The sequence below is a fragment of the Podarcis bocagei genome, assembly GCF_964188305.1.
Source record: "Podarcis bocagei genome assembly, chromosome: 10".
Lineage (NCBI taxonomy): Eukaryota > Metazoa > Chordata > Lepidosauria > Squamata > Lacertidae > Podarcis > Podarcis bocagei.
The window spans coordinates 71344317-71366995 of record NC_138135.1 but is presented as its reverse complement, the minus strand read 5'-3'; the positions used below and the strand labels follow the sequence as shown (position 1 = coordinate 71366995).

Sequence of the window (22679 nt, the reverse complement as noted above, 5' to 3'; positions counted from 1 at the left end):
GTTTAGAAGCCATTAACCTGATTGTGCAAACCTGGTCAGTTACTTGGATTACCAGTGAACCTATAAATGGTGTATCTGTGTGCAGTTACAGCTTCATTAGTTACTTTAGTATTTGCACTCTCCCATAGTACTGAACATGGTCTTAATGTGCAGTTGATAACTACCTTCAGCAGAAGGGCTATGTTGACTTTTCCTTTTTCTGTTTAGCACTTGGTGAGTGAGTGGTTAAGTGAGAAGAACGAGAAGACAGGAAAACCGACGGACAGCCTTTCAGAAAGGCCCCTGCGTATAACGACAGATCCTGAGGTTTTGGCTACACAGCTGAATTCTTTGCCCGGTCTCACTTACAGCCCACATGTATATACTACTCCTAAGCACTATATTCGTTTTACATCGCCATTCCTTTCGGAAAAGAGGCGCAGAAAAGAACCTGTGGAAAACATTGGCTCTTGCAAGAAGGTAGTGTTTCCTTTTTGTTTTTCCTCCTTTTGATATTAAGACAAATAGCTATTTCTTAAATCTTGTGAAATATCTACAGACTAGATAAGGCAGGTGGCTACTGGTGAAAGGCTTTTGCATAGTGCTACCTATTCATTAGAAGGGACGTGGGTGGCACTGTGGGTTAAACCACAGAGCCTAGGGCTTGCCGATCAGAAGGTCGGTGGTTCGAATCCCCGCGACGGGGTGAGCTGTTGCTCGGTCCCTGCTCCTGCCAACCTAGCAGTTCAAAAGCACGTCAAAGTGCAAGTAGATTAATAGGTACCGCTCCGGCAGGAAGGTAAACGGTGTTTCCGTGCACTGCTCTGGTTTGCCAGAAGAGGCTTAGTCATGCTGGCCACATAACCCGGAAGCTGTACGCCGGCTCCCTCGGCCAATAAAGCGAGATGAGCGCCGCAACCCCAGAGTCGTCCATGACTGGATTTAACGGTCAGGGGTCCCTTTACCTTCACCTTTTGATTTCGTCGTCAAATAAATACCTTATTTTCCATGAACTGTTAAATAACAACTTAGTCCACTTTTTGTTCGCCTTGTAAAAGTTTATGCTGTGTCATGTCTTATATCAATTTGTAAAACAGACTGGTGAGTTTTTAAAAAAAAAAAATGCACATGGCCTGGAAATGATTTAAATCAATAATTATAATGGATCTCACTTGGTACCCACGGACTAGAGTTTAATTATATTCTTTTTTCCCCCCCAGCGTTGGTTGAAGCAAGCTCTGGAAGAAGAAAACACAACAGCTGTAGATAGGTTTAATTCACCATCTCATGAAAGATCTAGAAGTCCCACAGTCAATGGTGAAAGTAGAAGTCCCTTGTTATTAAATGACAGTTGTTCTTTATCAGGTAAGGATTTTTGTGATATGGTGCAAGCCATCCTCTGAAATGGATTAACCCTTTTCATCAAACTTGCAGGGGATCTGATGTTTAAGAACCTGGTTGGGCAACCACTTCTCTCTACTTACTTTTGTACTAAATGTTCATGGTTAGTGGCATCTTTCCTGCTGGAGAATATAGTCACACTCTGCTTGAAAGTTCAGTTGCTTCCACCAACAGAACACCCTGTACCCTGTGTGTGTGTGACCAAGATTAAATAGAAGAGCGCTGCCCTGAGATATTTTGCTATCACAATCCGTTCATGAAATCTGACATATATGCCTTTATCTCAAGCTAGGATCTATAGCTCACCACCACCACCACCACCTTGTGGAGAACTGGGCTTGTGGGAAAGTAAATTGCAGGTCTCTAGTTATAATAATATAATAGTAACTTATTATTTATACCCCGCCCATCTGGCTGGGTTTCCTCTTTCCTTAGAGTACCTCTGAGCTCCATGTGTTCTGAAAGGCATTCTTTGTGGAAATGGAAAGAACAGAGTGAAGCATCTGGAAACCAATGTATTGATTTCTAGCCAACCATTCAAGTTTTAGGGACCCACTTGATGGACTGGGAATGTTTTGCCTGTTCTGCATTTGGTGGGATGGTGGAAGGAGGTAGAGTTGGGTGTGTGCGTTTCTCCAATCATAGCTAGTTTTCCTTCTGTGGAACGAGTAGTTTGTGGGGGCAGATACCTGGTTTGGCAATTGAGACTCATGTCGAATCTCTGTATTGTACTCAAGGTTCCTTGGGCAAGTTGCTATATTTTGTGTCTAGTCAGACAGTTTCCCAGGTTTCCAAATGTGCACATGGACTCTGGATGCTTTAGTCGAGATTACTGCATTGCAGGGGATTGGACAAAAACGGTTTATTGATGGAACCTAATAATTGTGTTCAAATCTTGATGGCTTAACAAGAAAGCATCAATTGTTGTTTTTTGTTTGCCTTCATAACATGCAGACCTGACAACACCGCTAAAAAAACGAAGAGTCTATCAGCTGTCGGATTCTGCCTATTCAGAAACATCTACACCTATTCCTTCTCCATATGCCACACCAACCCATGCTGATCTCTCTGCCTCAGATCCATTGCTGTTTGCAACTCCTCCTAGAATAAAAGCAGAAGATGAAACCTGTAGGAATGGTTATAAGCCCATTTACTCACCTGTTACGCCAGTGATTCCATGTGTACATGGAAATGCAATGCACTTTGAGGTGAGCTTTTGTATATTCTATACTATTACCTGATTAATCAACTTGCATTGACAGTTTTTTTTATATAAAAAACCCCCAGCTATCTTAGCAAATGGTGGGACGTGTGGTAATGGCTACCAATCCAGTCTTTAGAAGGGGGTTAGACAAAATTCAGAGAAGTTTTAACTCCTAGCATATATTTCAGGGAGGCAGAATGAAACAAAGTACCGTATTTTTCGTCCTATAGGGCGCACCGGCCCATAGGACGCACCTCGGTTTTTTTTTGGGGGGGGGGAATGAATAAAAAATTTATTTCCCCCCCAGCCGTGGCTGCCGCCCCAAGCCTTGCGCACACCTGCCTGAAGCACGGGGCGCCCTCCGGAGGGCTCTGCGTGCTTCGGGCGACAGGCTGCCACCCCAAGCCTCACGCACCAGGCGGGAGGTCCCGCCAGGCGCACGAGGCTTGCGGACACTCGCCCGGAGCACGGGGAGCCCTCCGGAGGGCTGCGCGTGCTTCGGGCAACAGGCTGCCGCCCCAAGCCTCGCGCGCCCGGTGGGACCTCCCGCCATGCTTGCAAGGCTTGCAGATAGCTTCCTGAAGCCTGGAGAGCAAGAGGGGTCGGTGCTCACCGATGCCTCTCGCTCTCCAGGCTTCAGTGAAAGCCTGCATTCACCCCATAGGACACACACACATTTCCCCTTCATTTTTGGAGGGGGAAAAGTGCGTCCTATGGGGCGAAAAATACGGTAGTTTAGATGTTGTTTAAAAAATGAGATGCTTTCATTTGTGATTTGCATTAAAATAAAACTTCCATGCTTAACTTTTTTAATGCAGAATATTTCTTCACCTGAAAGTTCCCCAGAAGTTAAGAGGCGAACGTATAATCAAGAGGTAAGGAGAACTGTAAGAAGTTACTGGGAAAGGCTTATATGTGTTTTGCAAATCTTCCTCCCAGCTATGAACCGCTGCTAATAATTGTTTGGGGAAGAATTGGAAGCAGAGCACAAAAGGTCCTGCGTTTAATCCCTGGCATCTCTATGCAAAACAGGAAGAGTTCTATCTGAAACCCTGGAGAGTCACTGCAGTTGAGTGTAGACAATGCAGAGCAATAATCTAGCTTGGCACAAAGCAGCTTCTTCAGTTTCCCAGTATTACAAAATTATTTTTTCTTGCATTTTGCTGACAAACCTATTACAGAAAGCATGTAGTACTGCATAGAACATGAAAAAATGCATCTTGATAAACCCACCATTGTAGCCAAACTAAATAATCCAGATCCTTTAAATCCTTTCTCAATATTGAGTATAATAATAATAATAATCTCCATCCCACCATGTTCATTGGCATAAGCAGTTCAATCTCCTGCCTCAAACCCATATTTTCCAAATATCTCAGAATTACTACAGGGTCTCATTTCTCTAATTCCTGTAATCTACACCAGTGTTGAGTTCCAATATTTTTTATGCATTGACATACCTTCCATATATGGACCACATCTGTGTTAAAGGCACAATAACCAAAAATTGAGTGGCACATTAGGATTTTATAGATAAATGGATAGATTAAAAAAATACTTCAATGGAGCCATCAATGAAATAACATTCAGCTAGGTTCATACGGGGCTATCATTTTCATTTACTTTTCTCAGACATTGTGTGTTACATTTAATTGCTTCTCTCTCGGTGTGCAGGGATTTGACCGGTCCTCATCAGCAATGCTAGCACTCAACCCTTTCAGAAATTCCAATCTAACAGAAATGTGCCTGCAAGAAATAAAGACTATTGGATATTCCAGTCCAAGAAATAGGACTGATGGCGCCAGGCAATGCTCCGGAGAAAACGAAACGGCCTCAGACCTCCAGTTGGGACTTGAAGCAATTGAGCAAAGTGCACTGCATAAAACTTTGGACAACCCCTGCCATGATAGGACTGATGCTAGCAGCCAGCTGGAAACTGGTCACTGTGGACGGGGAACAGTTTATCCAACTTGGGTAAAGAGTCCCGACAGGACAGGTGTAAATTTCTCAATGAATTCTAATCTGAGGGACTTAACTCCTTCACACCAGCTGGAGGTAGGAGGTGGATTCCGAATAAACGAATCAAAGTGCCTGATTCCAGATGATGCCAGAGGCGGCATGTTCATGGAAACACCTGTTTTTTGTACTTCTGAAGATGGACTCGCAGCTGGCTTTGGAAGAACTGTCAGTAGTGACAGCTTGATGGACGGAAATTGCACACCCCAGAATCCTCCACAAAAGAAAAAGGTTACAACCTTTAAGTATAAATTCACACTTTCATTTTTTTATATCTGTACCTTTTCTGCCAAGACAAAATTAGATAAGGTGCTTCTATTTACTATAGGAGACATTCTCAAATGGGTTTACGATTGTAGCCTTAGTATTTTAAGTTGAGCATTTAAAGTTCTAAGTTATCAAATTAATGTTAAGGATGCCTACGTTTGTCTAGATCATGCCATTTAGTGTTTGTTCAGCTTCGAGAACAAAAATAAAATTTATAGTCTGTATTTACTAGTTTTGAGGAGAATTGATTTTCTTTAGCTTAGAGGAAATTCTTTGTACAATACATAACTGTTGCAGATATGGAACCTGGAATACCTTTAAAATAATTGAATAATTAAAAATAATACCTTTTGATCAAAACACCCCCAGTGACATGAAATTTAGTAGGGAATGGTCTAGAATCATCTCATAAATGCAGCCTTGTTGAGGCTTAGCAGGTGCCTTGGATAGGTGACCTTCTGTAAGCCATTCTGAGATTTGCCAAAGAGGCGTATGATTATGATATGAATACAAAGGCTGTGGCTTTGATCCTCAATTCTATGAGCAGAGTGTTCCACTTTTGGAACAGGGTTTTCCAACCTCCCCCTTCATGCTACAGCCCCGCGAAAAGCTAATGAGGGACAGAAAACCCTCTGGAATGGTGGCAAAGGAAGCTGCAGTAGGAAGGGAGCAATGGGAGCGCTGCTTCCCTGTAGCTAAACTGGTGTCCTGATAAAAATGAAACACATGGAAAGGGTTCGTTTTTAGCAGAAAGTTTAGCCATTAATGCTGGGGCAAGTATTTTAAGACAGACAAACCAAATAGTTATGATGCATATACTTAAGATTCTGAAAACTGTTACTGCCCCAGTTAATCTGAAACGAGGGGAATTGCTCAGACTGTAAAAGGACATTTTCAGTAGTTCTGCTTCACCGTTTGTTCTAATGTAGGAAGTCCAGTATGCAGTATCCCAAAAATATTTTATTACGATTGCTGCAGGTCATTAGGTTGGATCAAAAGGGTGCAATTTCACTTGTAGAAGTCCTCTTCAGCCCACCGAAGGAGTGTTTGGTACCTTGTACTGGAGCATTGTGTTATAAAAGTAAAATGCAGCCAGATGTGTTTTTCTGGTTGCACCAGTGGAAGTGGAAGAACGGTTACAGAATTAACCGCTTACCATCACCATGCAAACTCTCACACAAGTATTTGCAGAACAGTGCTAGGAACTAGCCTGTCAGTTGCCTGCACTTTCTGGTTTGCCAGGGATGAGGTGCATACTAGTGCACACTGCCTCGTTGCTCCCTTTTCACTCCTTGCTAGGCTCAAGCAAGATAAACAACCAAGGAGCCTTGGGTTCATGCTATGTCTGAACTAAGGACTGTGGATTGTTGCTTCCTAAATTGCAACAGCCACAATAAATCAGAAAGCTTGGGTCATCGTTATGTGCAAACATGCTCATTCTCTTACTCATTCTAATTTTAGATTCATTTTTGCAAAAGAGTTCTCCTCAAAACTAATGCCAGCCACTTTGCAACCAGATTCTGTGTTGGATTTTCTCTTCAAGATTATGCAAACTCCACTTTTACAATAGCCTAGAAAGAAATCTGGGGGAACTGTCAAAACAGTTTGAGTTGAGACATCCCACAACTGTTCTTTCCACTTTTCCCATAGGTGTCGCTTCTAGAATACCGCAAGAGGCAACGAGAAGCCAGAAAAAGCGGCTCCAAGGCAGAAAGCTTTCCCCTTCTAACCATATCACCACACTCTGCTGGTGGAGGGAACAACGGTGGTTCTGCCGACGGGTATAACAGCAGCGAGAACGGGGAGCCAGTTGAGCGGGAGCACACGGCTAGCCTCCCTTTACCATTGCCAGCCACCGATTATAGCACCACTTCAGAAGAAACAGAAAACTCCTCTTCATCGAAAGAAGCTTCAAGTGAGAAGAACGATCCAGAGGTTCAGTGGTAAGCTCCTCTAAATAAGTTGCTGTTAAACTGAGGGCTATTACAAAGGAAAAGATGACTTTTGAGTAACACAAGTGTTCAGAGCCTCAAAATAGGGTGGTGAAATTTCAGACTGATTAAAATTTAACAAGGTGCCCTTCTGCTACCCTAAGAAATGTATGCGTCAGCCTTTAAGGGTTTGAGCACTGGGGGGCCATCTTCCATACAATTTGTGTAGTAGAAACAGGCAGAACACAAGCCGTGCTTGCATGGGAAGTGCTCGCTGTGACCTTTCCCCCTTAAAGCACCAGTCATAACTACTTTTAAAGGAAGGTTTAGCTGGAAAAGGCTGTATTAGTACTCCACGTTCCTTAGTTCCCATGGATTTGCTGAGAGATTAAGAGTACTACATTCTATAAAAATAAAATAACAGATGTGGGTGCTGCTGTGGTCTAAACCAGTGAGCCTCTTGGGCTTGCCAATCGGAAGGTCGGCAGTTCGAATCCGCCTGACGTGTACCATGCAACTTCCGTATTTTCCCCTCTATAACACGCAGATTTTTTCTCCTAAAAAGGAAGGGGAAATGTCTGTGCGTGTTATTGAGCGAATGTGTGGTCCCTGGAGCCGAAAAATCAGGCAAAAATCAAATCGCGCTTCACGGAGAAGGGAAACCTGAAAAGAGGAAGCGGCTGCTTTCCTGCATTCTGCCTCAGGGTCTTACTGCCCACCCTCCTCTGTTTCCTTGCTGTGTTTGCTGAAACGGAACAAAGAGCAGGGAAAGCCCCTCCCCTCCAGGCAAGCAGAGGGGAAAGCAGAGTGTCGTTCCTTCTAATTCCTCTCTGTGCTCCGGTGCTGCTGGGGGAGAGGGAGAGAGAGGGGGGGCGGGAGGGAGAGAGAGGGGGAGGGAGAGAGAGAGAGAGAGATGGCTGGCTTGGGTGGGGAGAAACTTTTGCCTTCCTTTCCTCCCTCCCTTAAATCCCTCTCCTGCATTCTTAGCCAGCTGCTTCTCTGCACACCCCTCTCATGTCCCTTCTTTGTTTTTCCTTCGCTCCCCACTTAAAATGTGGTTACAAAGCATAGATCCATATGGATCCTCAGGATCTTTGCATTGGGTCACCCCAAATTCACCATCAGATCACATAGCATGTCCATGGCTACAGCCTGCACCAAAAAAATCACGCACCCACTGTTGCCTGGGGCTGCAATGGTGCAAAAACGTGGTTACAAAGCATGGATCCACAGGAATTCTCAGGATTTTTGCATTGGGTACCCCAAATTCACCATCAGATCACATGTCTGTGGCCACAGCATGAAGCACAAAAATGATACATCCACTGTTTCATTCAGAATGTTTTTTCCCTTGTTTTCCTCCTCTAAAAATGATGTGCGTGTTATGGTCAGGTGCGTGTTATAGAGCGAAAAATACGGTAAGTGTTCTCCTGAGCAGTAGGGAGATACATTTTTTTCAATAAAAAATTATCCCGCAAACTAAGACTTCATTCATTTTTGTTTTGAAGGACTGCTTCAACTTCAGTGGAGCAAGTGAGGGAACGAAGTTATCAGCGAGCTTTGCTTCTTAGTGATCATAGGAAAGACAAGGACTCTGGTAAGAAAACATTTGGTTGATCCTGAAAGTGCTCCTTTGAACTTTGAGGAATTTCATGGTTGTGTTTGGTCTGCTTCTGATTGAGCAGGAAGAAATGTAATTACTGGTCACCATCTGATCTTGTATTCATATCATTTTATTAAGAATGCTTCAAGCTTGATTTTTAAAATTCAAACTTGAAAGTTTAATCCATCCAGTCAGACATCTTCATGACCGTTGTATACTTCTGTCTATAGACTTACAGTAATTCTTATTGCAGATCCTGAAAATCTTGAGCCCACAAGTGAATGTCCGTCCCCAGATACTTCTCTGAAGGCTTGCAAGAGTCCTTTAAAAGTGAGCAAGGTACTACTATACAAAATATTTTCACGTTAGTGAATGCACACATACATGGCTTGAATGTCCCTGCTTCTTTCCTGGTCACTATAGCTTAAAACTGATGTTCTGAATTTTGCCTGAATGCAGATATACTCACTGCCAGATGCTGGCAAGAATCCATGTTTGTGAAATTAATTAATATAAGCATTTAAAAGCTTAAAAGTGACTCTTTATCCATCTGTCTCATTGATGCACATCTAAAGGAGGAACAGTAGCTAATCCAGTGAGTAACTACACAATATTGTTTACAAGCCGGATAGTCACTTGCTTCTGCTGCTATTTATATCAAGCACCACAAAAGTCCCATTTTTCTTTAAATTTGATTTCAAAGTTTGTTTTTGTCTGCTATCCTCAGGAGTAAGAAGTGTTGCATTGAACCCCGTAAACCTCACTAGTTGAACAAGCCTGCATTGCGTCCATAGCTCTGAAGATAAGGATATGGATATGCTTTAAACTGAAGTTACATGTTTGTTTTTCTTTTTCCTTCATGTAGACTTCTTCACCAAGTCCTGTAGCTCCTGTCCAATCACTTGGGAAAACACCCACAAAACAGGATGCTCCAGAGGCAGAGAACACAACTCACCCCAAACCTGACCAGCCACAGAAACCGCTGGCAAACAACGCCGAAGCACTTTCCAAAAACCACCCGTCCCAGCCCCATTCGCGCAGCGCAGCAGATCAGCTCTCGCAAAAGCTGCCTTCTGCACCATTGAAGCTACACTGTCCCCCTTCGCCCCAGGTAGAGAATCCTCCCAAACCCTCGACTCCCCACACCCCTGTTCAACACGGCTACCTTTCACCAAAGCCCCCTTCACAACAATTAGGATCGCCATGCAGACCTCATCATCCTCAGTCACCTCAAGTGGGAACGCCTCAAAGGGACACTCACAGAAGTTTCTATGCGGCGACGCAGAGCCTTCAGCCTAGCACCCAGCAGCAACCCAGCGCAACGCTGTTCCCCCAAACCTCTTCCGTCTCTTACAGCCAGTTTCACCAACAAAATTTGAACGCGAGCGCCCCGCCTCCGCCCCCGCCTCCGCCCCCTTCCTCTACTTACTATCAAAACCAGCAAGCCCCCTCAGGAAACTTTCAAAATTACAGCCAGTTAAAAAGTAGCATACCCCCCCAACAAACTGTCTTTCCCTCTGGACCAAACCAAGCACTTGCCGGCACAACATGCCAGCAGCCAGTTTCAGGGCACCATGTCACCAGTGGGCATTTTTTGCCATCTCCGAACCCCAGTATTCACCACCAGACTCCAGCTGTCGGGGCTCCGCCGCCGCCCCCACCGCCGCCCCCTGCTCCGGGACCCCATCTTGTGCAGCAGCAAAGTTCTCATCAGCAGCATCCCGTGGCCCATGTGGTGGCTCCAGGGTCACACATCCATTCTCAAGCTGCCGGTCACCATCTTCCGCCGCCTCCTCCGCCGCCTGGTCCCCTTCCTCACCACCATCCGACTCACCCCACCACAGGCCACCAAGGTTTGCAAGCACAACACCAGCACGTAGTCAATTCGGCTCCGCCGCCTCCTCCGCCGCCACCTGCCACCGTTTTAGGCTCTGGGCATCACACGGCATCGGCGCAAGGATTGCACCACGCATCTCACCAGGGGCCCCCACTCTTCCCCTCCAGCGCTCACTCAACAGTCACTTCCTACCCCTCGCAGCCTCATCACACCCCTTTGGGGCCTGGACCTCAGCATCAGCCTGCTGGGACGGGACCTCATTGCCCACTCCCAGGTCAGGGGCCTCACATCCAGCCTCAAGGACCAAGCAGTATTCCAACACCGACCGCTTCCGGGTTCTGCCCTCATCCTGGCTCTGTATCCCTTCCTCACAGTGTGCAAGGACCTCAGCAGGCATCTCCGGTGCCTGGGCAAATACCTATTCACAGAGCACAGGTGCCACCAACTTTTCAAAACAATTATCATGGGTCAGGGTGGCATTAAAATGGACCCCTTGCTTCTAAACATTTTAAAAATGTTCTGTAAAAAACTGTATATTTCATATGTACCTGTTGAAGGTACTTTTTAAAGCTTGTACATGATACTTTGTATAAAAGCAAACGCCAGTGCGCGCACTCTCATTGTATTCTTTCCATTTTTGCTTTTAAAAATTCCTGAAACTGTGCCCTTGAGCCAGTATTAGGCATTTTTTATTTTGTATGTGAACATTCCAGCTGTTCGTTCTGGCAGTAGATTTGATGCTGCGTAACTTTAAATTTTATTGTTGCAGTTAAATTCATTTAGTGAATGTTTTCTATATTTACTTTTTATACATATGTAATTAAAGTACACAGCTAAGTGATGGCACTAACAGGTTTTCCATCGGTCAAACAGTTTTTGTGTGCATATAGATAGAAGATGCAATACAGATTTTTATAGTTTGGAGTGGACATGGCTCTTATTTCAACAGTTCTTTGCAGACATTGTAATTTAATGTATAGATTGTTTCTAATGTCTCTGACAAGTGCTGTAAATACTGTTTCTTTTGCGTGTAAAACTGCTTTATGCTTCTCATTTGATATAGTATTGTACATACGAGTCTTTTGCAAAAGCGTGTGATCTTTGTGGAAGTAGTACAGTATATGAACTTTAATTTTTTTTAATATACTGTCACATTGCAGCACTGGTTGGGCATTTTAATTCATGTTAATAAATCACAATTATGTCAGTTTTAATAATAGTTCCTGATAACTTGCTGTTTAAGAAAAATGATATCGAGACCACTGTGATAAGTAACATTCTGAGGAACACTAATCCAAGGAGAACCTCAATTCCCATAGAAGAGAAGCTTCTCTCTCTACAACTGCCCAAAATCCTGGCCAAGCTCAAGTGATGCTCTTATGTTCAGGAATTGGTTAAGTTGCAGGAAGAAAAGAGTAGGGGAAAATGGGCAGTTCTCCAAAAGGAGAGTAGAAAGTGGAGCCCCACAAGGATTGGTACTGGAATGTGCTTTTCCAACACTATAGGAGTGAGCACTGAGGTAGCCAAGTTTGCTGGTGTCATGGAATAGTTCAGGGTTATTTTAAAAAGATTGTGAAGAGCTCCAACAGACCTCTTCAACTCAAGTGAATAGGTGGTAAAATGGCAAATGTTAATTCAACGTAAACAAGTGCAAAGTTATGAATGTTGGGGCAAAAAAATATTAATTTCACATATACTCTGATGGGGTATAAACTGGCAGTGATGGACCAGAAATGAGACCTTTGGGCCATAATAGAGAGCTCGATGCACAGTGATGAGTTTCATGCTAGGGATCATTGGGAAAGGAATCAAGAAATTAAATGCTGATACCAAAGTGCCATTATACAACTCTATAGTGTGACCACGTTTGGAATACTGAGTACAGTTGTCACCTCATCTCAAAAAGGATATTGTAGAGTTGAACAGGGTTCAGAAAAGGGCAACTCAAACGATCAAGGAGGTGGAGCAACTCCCCTCCAAAGAAAGGCTGCAGCATTTGGGGCTTTTTAGTTGAGAAGAAAGACGAGGCAATGCGATAGAAGTTAATAAAATTAGGCATGGCATGGAGAGACAAGTCCCCCCCGCCCCGCACACTAGAATATGTGGAAATCCAAAGAAGCTGGACGTGGAAAGATTCACAACAGAAAAATAGTACTTTGTGCAGCACATAAGTTGAGCTATGGAACTTGCTCCCACAGGAGACAGCAAATGGCCATGAAATTAGATGGCTTTGAAACAGGGTATGACAAAATCGTGGGAAAGGCTATTGATGGCTTGCTCTGCTTCCATATTTGGAGGCAGCAGTGCTTCTGAATACCAGTTGCTGGAAACACTAGAAAGGGAAACTGCAGGTAGGGAATCCTGCTTGCAGGTTTTGAGCAGGTATCTGGCACACCATGAGATCATACCGGACTAGATGGGCCATTGATCTGTTCCAGCAAGCTCTTGATGTTCTTAGTACAGGATAAAGTCTCATCCTGCCAGGGAAGCCATTTATCTAAGCCTCTTGGCCATTCCTACATCTCTAAGAACCCCATTACCATGCTACACAAAGGGTCCATCAGCAGCTTGCAACACTACCATATTAACAGGCAGGGCCAATGGCCCAGGGTCATTGCATCTACTGCCATCTCATAGGGCAGTGTGGTGGAAGTGGGTTACTTACGGGGGCAATTGTGAAAATGTAAGTAGTATGGGTAGTCCCACACCTGTTTAACCACCAGCCCTTTACAAAATAGACTGCCGGCCATTGTTCTCTGTTCCATGTCTCATTGCTGTCAGTACTTTTACGGCAGGCCTAGGCAAACTCTGCCCTCCAGATGTTTTGGGACTACAACTCCCATCATCCCTAGCTAACAGGACCAGTGGCCAGGGATGATGGGAGTCGTAGTCCCAAAACATCTGGAGGGCTGAGTTTGCCCATGCCTGTCTTATAGCCTACTGCAGGTGTGAACCTTTGGCCTCGAAGATACTGCTGAACTACACCACACATAATCCCAGGCAATGCATTGGCTGTGTTTGCCGGGGCTGATGGAAGTTGTAGTTCAATATCCGGAGGAACAAAGTTTAACCACATTTGCTCTACTGGAACAAGCACTAACAGAGAGACACCATAGATAGTAATGGGCAAGCTAACAAATAATATACAGGTTTCATATACCTGCCACAGTCCAGAGATCCTGATGCTGATAAAATGTAGAACAGAAATGGCTCTCACCCGTGATCAGTTCTCAAATGCAGGATGAAGATTTTGTCCCCTCATTTGCTTCACCAACAGATGAACATGAAAAAGCACTTCTGAATAAATGCAGGTTATGCAGGCAGATGACTAAAGGCAAGATTTCTTTTTACACAGCAGCCTATAGCACCCCCAGAAGAGCAGACAGATGTTCATATGGAAAAAATACTGCTTGGCCCAAGATTTAGCAAGTGATAAGCCTCGCAGTTATAAGAATGATTGCAAATTAATAAGAAAAAATACTTTAATGAAGAAGCTGTATGCATTCCAGTTTTACGCTGTAAAATCTGAAGTTACAGTTAACAAGGTGGAACATCCTAATTTCAGAAGCTATGCTCAGTTTCACTTGTTTTATAATTCGGTGAAACAAGTTGAGCTTGTGAGACCAATAAGCTGATTGCAATTTTTGCCCTTTGGAAGTATTTTAAAATAGCTTTGGAAAAAGTCTGAATAATTAAGACCCTGCTTCCAGCATATTAAAATCTCAAAGATTTGAACAGATAAGAGGAACTAGGCAACATACAATGTGAGGCATGTGACACTAGCAGCCTTTAAGAAATAAAAATAAAATCTCAATTTAACCCAAGTTCTTTTCCAATGACATTGGTAAAACACTGATCTATACATTCCTATATTGGGTACCTCCTATAATCCTCAGGAGAAGAATTGAATCTAGTTGACTAAAGGCATTTGCTATACACAAGGTAACGTCACATGCCCCAGAAATTTAAATATTTTGCACATAAATACCAACGGTAGTACAGCTGTAACGGTAAGCAACTAAATTACTTCTAGGTGTTTTTTCGTCCACATATGGATTCAATCCAGTATTAGCCCTGCGAACTCCATGCCCATCAGTCAGTTTTTGTACCACAGAACCAAGTTTTAGAGGCCGCATGGTATTTTTCCCACACTTTACAAAGTTGTCCTTTAAGTGAGACAGTGCCATGCACACCCATGCTGTAGGGCGAACATGTTAATGCTAGAAGACACTCTTGCAGCCTCCGCCTGGTTTGCAGAGCCCTTTAAAAGAAGAAAAACCGGGAGCAGGAAGTTCGTATAGAAAGGAGTGAAGAAGCAGCTGCAAACAGCTGGAAGTGGAAGACTACACAAAACATTTATAATGCTGCAGTATACATCAGTGATGGCCAAACTTGGCCCTCCAGCTGTTTTGGGACTACAGTTCCCATCATCCCTGACCACTGGTCCTGTTAGCTAGGGATGATGGGAGTTGTAGTCCCAAAACAGCTGGCAGGCCAAGTTTGGCCACCACTGGCATACATTAGCCACACCTATCACAGCATTAGCTTAGCATCACACTGGATTTTAGAATGATAGTACTCTTTGGTATGATCATTTTAGGGATTTGAAATTACAGATTTAGCAATGTATTGAATTGTTAACTTCCAATTCAAAAACTCAGTAGGGCAAAGATTCTGAAATTGATTGTGCGATCTGGAGCTGATCCCAGTAATGGGCTTGAGGTGGGGCTTACGCTAAAATTCCTTCCAGCTGACTGCAACAATAGGCGAGAGGGCAGCTATAGGTTCAAAGTGTGTTTTGGAGTGTAGGGCTCTCACATATAACAAGGGAAGAGGGGCTGTGATTGGGGATGCTTTATGCTTAATTCAGATTCTGTGTCAAAGATTAATTATGCATCAATGCACATACTGGGAGAAGCAGAATATATTATGCAAACTAATAATGAGGATATGGAAGAGACTGCAAGCTAAACAAGTTCCTCCTCCACCCCAGTGTCTACAGGAGCTATGTTGTCACCATCCTATACAGGATGCAAATAGATAAGGGGCTGCATACAGAATGTAATGTTAGAGGTTTTGTAAAGCAGCTCTCCAATAAATCATTCCTGCTTGCGTCCCATATATGAGCCTAAGACTGAAGGAAGTTCAGTTGGAAGAGCATGAGACTCTTAATCTCAGGATTGTGGTTTCAAGCCCACATTGGGCAAAAAGATTCCTGCACTGTAGGGGTTGGGTTAGATGACCCTTGTGGTTCCTTGCAACGATTCTATGATTAGTCAGTGCTGTTATTTCTGTCAACAGGTCTATAGAGTTGACTTCTCTGATTAGGATTTATTCCACCTATTGAGAAGAATGTCTATAGGGCTATCGATCTACTTTTAAATTCTGCAGATTTACATTACAGTGGTGCCTCGCAAGACGAAAAGAATCCGTTCTGTGATTCTCTTCGTCTAGCGGTTTTTTCGTCTTGCGAAGCAAGCCCATTGAAGGATTAGCGGATTAGCGCTATTAGCGGCTTTTAGAGGCTTATCTGCTGATCGGATCAGCTGATAAGCGGCTTAGCGGCTTAGAAAAAGGGGGGGGGACCAGCAGGAACTCGCAAGACATTGTCGTCTTGCAAAGCAAGCCCATAGGAGATTCGTTTTGCGAAGCACCTCCAAAACGGAAAACTCTTTCGTCTAGCGAGTTTTCCGTCTTGCGAGGCATTCGTTTTGCGGGGCACCACTGTATATAAAACGGTTAAATTAGACCATTTATTTGAACATCTTTGCACAGCCTTGCCTCTCCTTGTCCTGTAACCTGAAATAATTTAAGAGACTTGCCACAAATGCTTTTTGCAAATGACCTCTGCAATTGAAAGTATCCCTTGGTTACTAGTGACGCATATACAGCCACTGCATTAAACAAGGCCAGCCTTGTGGACCACTGCTCTTTGGTTTTGGCACATGTGATTTGGGCAGCGATTTTGCAGTACATGCCTGTTATCTTTTTAGGCTGCTCTTTTCTTCAAAACGAAGCATTTGAAAAGGCAAAGGGGGAAATCTTATGCAGCAGCTGGCAACGGAGGACATTTCCAGGGAATAGATGACTCTAGGGAACCATTTGAATTCACGGCTATCAAAACATTCCAGGGAGCAGCACAGTTCTGGAAAAACAACCACTTTAATAAGACAACTGCAAGCACCTCAAACAATTGGTTATTGTTACAACACGGGGGTATTGTCTCACAATCTAGTTATTGCAAAGGCATGTGAATAAATTTAAAATGGACAAAGTCAAGAAAAAGTGGCACCATAATCAAAGTGTAAAACCAGAAATAATTTTACATTCATTCCACTGACTTCTAAAAGAGGCTAAAATACCCCTCCATATTTTACATTCTAAAATCTGTATTGCCTATGAGTTCTCTTTTGGAATCTACTTAGCTTTTTCGTATGAAAACACTTAAAATTTTGTGTGCAACTTACAAAGGAATATTAGTTCCTCGGTATGTCAATTCATGGGGGGAAATAAGCTAGTGCAATTTGTTTTAGAAACATGTAAAGCTATGTATGGAAGGTGCATGGTCTTTCACCGTAATGTAGGTTTTGCATTTATTCTGTCCCTTTTCCTCAAGCGGAGCACCTTTTTTCATCCAATGTTAATAATTCTGCACGGAAAATGCTGTACATGTGCTCTTCAAATTCTTAAGCCTAGCACAAAAAACCATCCTTATGAAAACACAGTGCCAAGTTTCCATGCCCTTACCTCACAACTGTAAAGCAAATGACACTTCTTCTAAAAAGCACTTAGATATATTTTGTCCATTTGTCCTTTGAATTGAAAGTTTTAGCCTTCCTTCAAGATGTCTCCTGGAGAATAATATCTTGCAGATTAGAGCCACTTCCTTTCCAGGTAAAATGTGGTCACCTCTATAGAAAGGAAAGTTTTTGAAACTCCCGAAGCAGTTTGAAATCCACTACATGCAATTTGTACACTACAAGTCACTCTCGATTTAATAGCTTTACTCTGAAAATTGTGTCCCCGTCCCATTTTTAATGGAAATAAACATTTACAAGGTGCATTTACATACACTATTTTACAAGAACAATGTCCCTTTGCCCAAAGAACTGTATGTTTTTTCTCAATTCTGACTTGATAATGTCTCACACTTGTAAATTATATAATACTCAGCTAAAATATTTTCCATAAATAGTTACAAAACCTGCCAAAACACATGAAGGGAGAATAAAGGATGTTCTGTTGAAAAAGTTGATGTCTGAATGCCACACAACACAAGAAACAATGCTTAAAGACACATTAGTAAGTGTTTTTTTTTTCTTTCTGCAGAGAGTCTGTAAAACTACTAGCTGAAGACAAAAAGACTACCCTCCTCCCAGGAGCACAGTGCACAAAAAGCAAAATGTCAAACAGTACCTCAAAGCAAAATAAAGATCTGGGTTGAAGCCAGCTCATTTATGATCCTGTTAAGTGAATTTATAACAGTCACCATTTAAGTCTGATGTTAGGGGGGAGCGGGTGCTGGCCCAGCGTGGTATCTGGAGATTTTACTACGAATTCAACCAAGGGTGCCTAAGGCATTCGCCAGCCGAGGCTCTCTTCTCCGGAACCATTTCTAGCATAGGAACCAGAAAATCTGTAAACTCTGCGGCATCTTCCTGAGGCCAGCCATACTTCTCCACGAGAACATCGAAGAGGCTCCAAGGTTTCAGTTTGGTAATGTGTCGAAGTTCTCCTGTATTTTTATTTTTTTTAAAAAGAGGTAGGGAGGGAAAAGAAGAAAAATAATTAGATCTGCTGATAACTAGTCTCGATTCTCAGGAAGCACATCCAGGAAGATTTAGCCTGGCCATGGAAATTTTATTCAGTAGGCAACAACAATAAAGAGGCTTTTGTACATATGTTCATTCATTTGGGGCGTTGGGACCATCCTATATACAATTAATCAAGTTAGGTAACGTTTGATCAAAAACATATTTGATACATACACACCTTTGAACGGATTTTTTTTACCCAAACCTGTGAACATGCGAGGACATTCTTTTTCTTCTGTTGAGGACTGCATTTCCTCAAGGGTATTCTGTGAAATCTGCATTGTGGCAGGACCAAAGCCATTAATGGGTGGGCTAAGATCCATGAATGTGCTAGGACCAGCCCTCTTCTGTCTCTCTCACTCTTCCTGCCTGCCAAGTGGGCTGCTGGGGAAAGGACAGATCGCTCTTGCCAGAAGACTCATCTTATTGAGTGTATGGCTTATGGGGGTGGGACTAAATGACCCTCCAACTCTACAATTCTATTATTCCAGGCTTCCTCAACCTCGGCCCTCCAGATGTTTTGAGACTACACTCCCCATCATCCCTGGCCGCTGGTCCTGCTAGCTAGGGATCATGGGAGTTGTAGGCCAAAAACATCTGGAGGGCCGAGGTTGAGGAAGCCTGGATTATTCTATTGTTTGAAGAGAACTTTTGAAATTAGGCCTAGAGTCAGAAATTGCCTGACCCAGGTGTAAGCTATAGACTTCAAAAAGATCAAGCACTGGAGAACATCAGCTAATTGACAGGCACCTATGGTTTGGGGAAATGGCCTCGTGGGCCGAAAAGGACACCCTGGCAGGCCAAAGGGGGTCCTGCAGTAGGTAACATCAAAAGTCATTAGCAAGTTGGAGGAACAGCTGCACTGCAGAGTGTGTGTGTTATAACTTTGCTTTCAAAAGCAAAGAAACCAACCAGGAAATGTGTGCCCTGGAGCAGTGGAGAGGAGGAGCATAAAGCATAAAAATCTAAAAGCAAAAAGATGCACAAAATGGAAGGGTCTTTGGACCAGAGCTGGGGGAGCGTAGCTGAATTTGCAACTTTTTAGAAATGGCAGGTGGGGGTGTTCTTGTGCGGTAAGGTGCTAAGGCACCGAGCTTCTAAAGAATTAATTGCAACGAAAACTTCTGAGAAGTTACTTGTCTCTAGTGATGTCACAGGCACTGACAAAATTCCCCTGGAACTCACATTCCACCAAGTAGAAGACGCAACAGCTGGATGGAAAGGGAATCTGATCTACCAGACACAAAATATTGCTATTTGAACGATAAGGAAGCAATGTCTTGGAGCACAAGGAAACAAGTAACAACAGCACATGTATTGTCAGTCAATAATTTGGTAAGGTCCTGTGTATTCTGTGTATTTCTTCCAGTTTATGTATGCAGGATTCTGTTTAATCAACAATCAAAGATATCAACAATATCAAACTAATTTGAAATGTTTTGTTTCGAATTGAAATGATTTCTGCAGGCACTGAGCATGTCTTAGAGTTGACCTCTCCCGTCCACCTCCACCACCACCCCCACTCCAGGTATATAAAAGCTGGTAGACTAATCACATTTGTCTGTACTGTATAGCAAACTTGTCTTATGCCGTCATCCTCAGAATTCTTTAGCAAAACTTTTTACTCAGTTTGTAGTCAACCTATCAATGTGTGAAGTAGGAAACTTGATCAAGGAAGGGAAAGGGGATGAATCTGAAGAAAGGGACTGGAAGTGGCTGCTGCAAACTGGTTCAAGTCAGCCGTGGGTACCAATGCTCACTACTGTGTGCTATTTAACTAAAGCAGCTGAAGAAGTGAAAAACTAGATTGTTTCGGATTGGTGGTGGGGCAGAGGCTGAATCACTAATATAAACAGCAGAGGACTGCAGTGGAAGACCGAAGGAGGCAACAGGATGCGGTCTGGGTTAGAGCATTTGAATGAGTAAGTGCATGGCCTTCAAAATAGATTTTTCTTTATATTATTATTATTATTATTATTATTATTATTATTATTATTATTATTATTATTATTATTTATACCCCGCCCACCTGGCTGCATCTCAGGACTCCATTACAGGGAAGGACTCACCACTGGTGTGAAGCCTTAACAAAGGACGGGACATGGTGAAAGGGAGCCAAGCACCATTCCTGAGGTGGCAGGGGCAAATCAAGGCCCTTGAAAAGACAGTATTGTATTGTTGCTCATCTCTTCTTTGACAACAGGTTAAGGAAGTGTAACGAACAGGATAACCTTTGGGTATACATCCCTCCGGGTACAATTATACAAGGGCACTTGGCATTCTTGGCAATGCGTCATTGTATATAGCATGTTTCAATTACACAATAAGCCATATCGAAAAGCATTTCAAGAAATTTAGTTTGCTGAAAAGGTAAAAGCCACAAGGGGGCAACATGAAACCAGGTTTCTGCCTTCAACTTATTTCAAGAAAACTACATCTCTTTCATTCTTTTACTTTTCTCTGGAGAAAATGAAGGTCCCATTTACCTAAGTAGCAAAGAATACTCTTGGTTGTGGTTCACCTGTTTTTCCACCCTCTTTCTTGGTTCAAATTTGTCTGAGCTACCCATGAAACTCATGAAATTCTTGGTTCAAAGCTGAAACAGCTCTGTTCATAAAACGGATTCTTTTGTTCCAGCAGAGCTTATTCTCGAGGTACGGTATGCCCAGAAGGACATTTGAATTTTGATCTCTATGTATGGCGCATGACCTTGCACAGGCTTCACAACCTCTCCTCTCAACCACCCCTCTCATCCGCCATGTCACTGCAGAATGCAGTGTAACTGAGAGAGAGGAAACACACTGTTGAAGACAGGAAAGGGGGGGTGTTCATCATAAGCGTTAGCCCAGCACAGTGGCTAAGTGATAAAACCACAAATGAGGAAGCCCCAAACTAAAAGCCTTGCCATGAACTCGATAGATCTCATTTCCCCCCACATCAACAATATTGAGATAATCATACTGATTTGCTTTGCAAGAAGAATGTTTTAAGGATTACAACAATATAATCTGCTTCAGCACACTTAACAGAGTGTGGCGCTGTGGTCTAAACCACTGAGCCTCTTGGGCTTGCTGATCAGCAGGTCGGAGGTTCAAATCTGCATGACGGGCTGAGCTCCCGTTGCTCTGTCCCAGCTTCTGCCAACCTAGCAGTTTGAAAGCACACCAGTGCAAGTAGATAAATAGGTACCACTGCAGCAGGAAGGTAAACAGGAGTTTCGGTGCGCTCTGGCACTCAAAATGGTGTCCCATTGCACCAGAAGCAGTTTAGTCCTGCTGGCCACATAACCCAGAAAGCTGTCTGTGGACAAACGCCGGCTCCCTCGGCCTGAAGCAAGGTGAGTGCCCTACCCCATAGTTACCTTTGACTGGACTTAACCATCCAGGGGTCCTTTAATTTTTTTTTTTTTTACCTTATCTGATAGTGCTGATGCCAGTTTGAAGAGAGAACTACATCCAGGCCTCCCCTTGCCCCTTATGTTCTCAGAATCAAATCAGGCACTGCCTGCTTGCCTAACTGAGTACCCGTTTGAATGTTTACCACATGATTTCTTACACCTCTAGTTTTCACTATGCAACAACCACCTTCCACACAGCTGAATTCTAGAGCAAAGCAATATATGCAAAGCACATCTATGCTCTTTATCAATTATATAATGTACAAGTTCCCAGTGGATTGTGCCAAAGATTGCCTTTTATTGTTCAAAGAACTGCCAGAAAGAAATATAAGAAGCACTACAGTTTGATAATAAAAATATTAATTCCCTGAAATTATTCATTCTTCACATGTCTTATGTAACCTGATTTTATGTAGGACACCTACACAATGCAGATGTGGAGGCCCTGAGAACAGATAATTCAGCCCAGGGTTACACAGGGCCATGCATTGGTATCCTTCAAAGGCCTATGCGTTTCTGTATCGGTATTTTGTCACAGAAACTATGATTTTACTTAAAATCTGAGTTGAACAATTTTTGAGCAAAGGCTTTTAAAGTATTTTTACTTCCCTCTCCCAGTCAATCAGAGAGTGGAGTCCTGGTATTTAATTGCCAAATTCCTAGGCTGAACTTTTGACTCTCCTCTGCTAAACTTCCTCTACTGACTTTTGTACCTCCTGGGCATCAGAACCTCTAAAACCAAAAGCATCCAAATGACAACATAAAATGCAAAAGATGTCAAAATACTTGTTGTTCTTGTGGAAAAGCAACAGCACTTTGGGCACGGACTTCTCAAATGGTTGTATCATTTCTAGATATAGTATTCTCAGGATATGAGCAGAATGTATATCTTTTGTGGTTAGAGCTTGAACAAATTTTTTATTATTATTTTGACTTGTTACAGCTATTCAAGTATTCAAGGTAAGAAGGCAACAGGGCATCTTAAATATGTTTTCTTTTTGTTTCAGTGATGCTAGGAAACTAAATTCTTTCCTTTATTGATTTCAGATAGAATAAATGGAATACTAAGCAGATATATAAGCCCAATATTTTGGATATTAAACACACCTGATAAAATAAATAAATCTGAATTCCCTGCTCTTCTTAAAAAATGGAGAACATTTACACATCTTCTTTAACATGATGTTTAAAAGCAACCAGACTCTTCATTACCCATTAAAAAGTGTTCAG

At 42.9% G+C, this 22679-nt stretch overlaps 2 protein-coding genes across 18 annotated transcripts in view; one reads left to right on the top strand and one right to left on the bottom strand.

Moving 5' to 3' along the window:
* Positions 1-11455, top strand: part of KMT2E (lysine methyltransferase 2E (inactive)) — a 58096-nt gene extending 46641 nt beyond the window's left edge. For 10 of the 11 annotated variants that reach the window (XM_081211377.1, XM_081211386.1, XM_081211376.1 and 7 more), the window contains 9 exons: positions 208-459; positions 1200-1344; positions 2335-2588; positions 3403-3459; positions 4259-4831; positions 6518-6810; positions 8307-8395; positions 8655-8740; positions 9267-11455. In XM_081211377.1, the coding sequence (XP_081067503.1) occupies positions 208-459; positions 1200-1344; positions 2335-2588; positions 3403-3459; positions 4259-4831; positions 6518-6810; positions 8307-8395; positions 8655-8740; positions 9267-10721 (3204 nt within the window). In that variant the 3' untranslated portion in view covers positions 10722-11455. The remainder of the gene's footprint in view (positions 1-207; positions 460-1199; positions 1345-2334; positions 2589-3402; positions 3460-4258; positions 4832-6517; positions 6811-8306; positions 8396-8654; positions 8741-9266) is intronic. The other variant, XM_081211385.1, reaches the window with a different exon arrangement.
* Positions 11456-16381: 4926 nt separating this feature from the next.
* SRPK2 (SRSF protein kinase 2) overlaps positions 16382-22679 on the bottom strand; it is an 83214-nt gene continuing 76916 nt past the window's right edge. For all 7 annotated transcript variants that reach the window (XM_081211570.1, XM_081211569.1, XM_081211572.1 and 4 more), the window contains one exon: positions 16382-17973. In XM_081211570.1, coding sequence (XP_081067696.1) covers positions 17789-17973 — 185 coding nt within the window. In that variant the 3' untranslated portion in view covers positions 16382-17788. The remainder of the gene's footprint in view (positions 17974-22679) is intronic.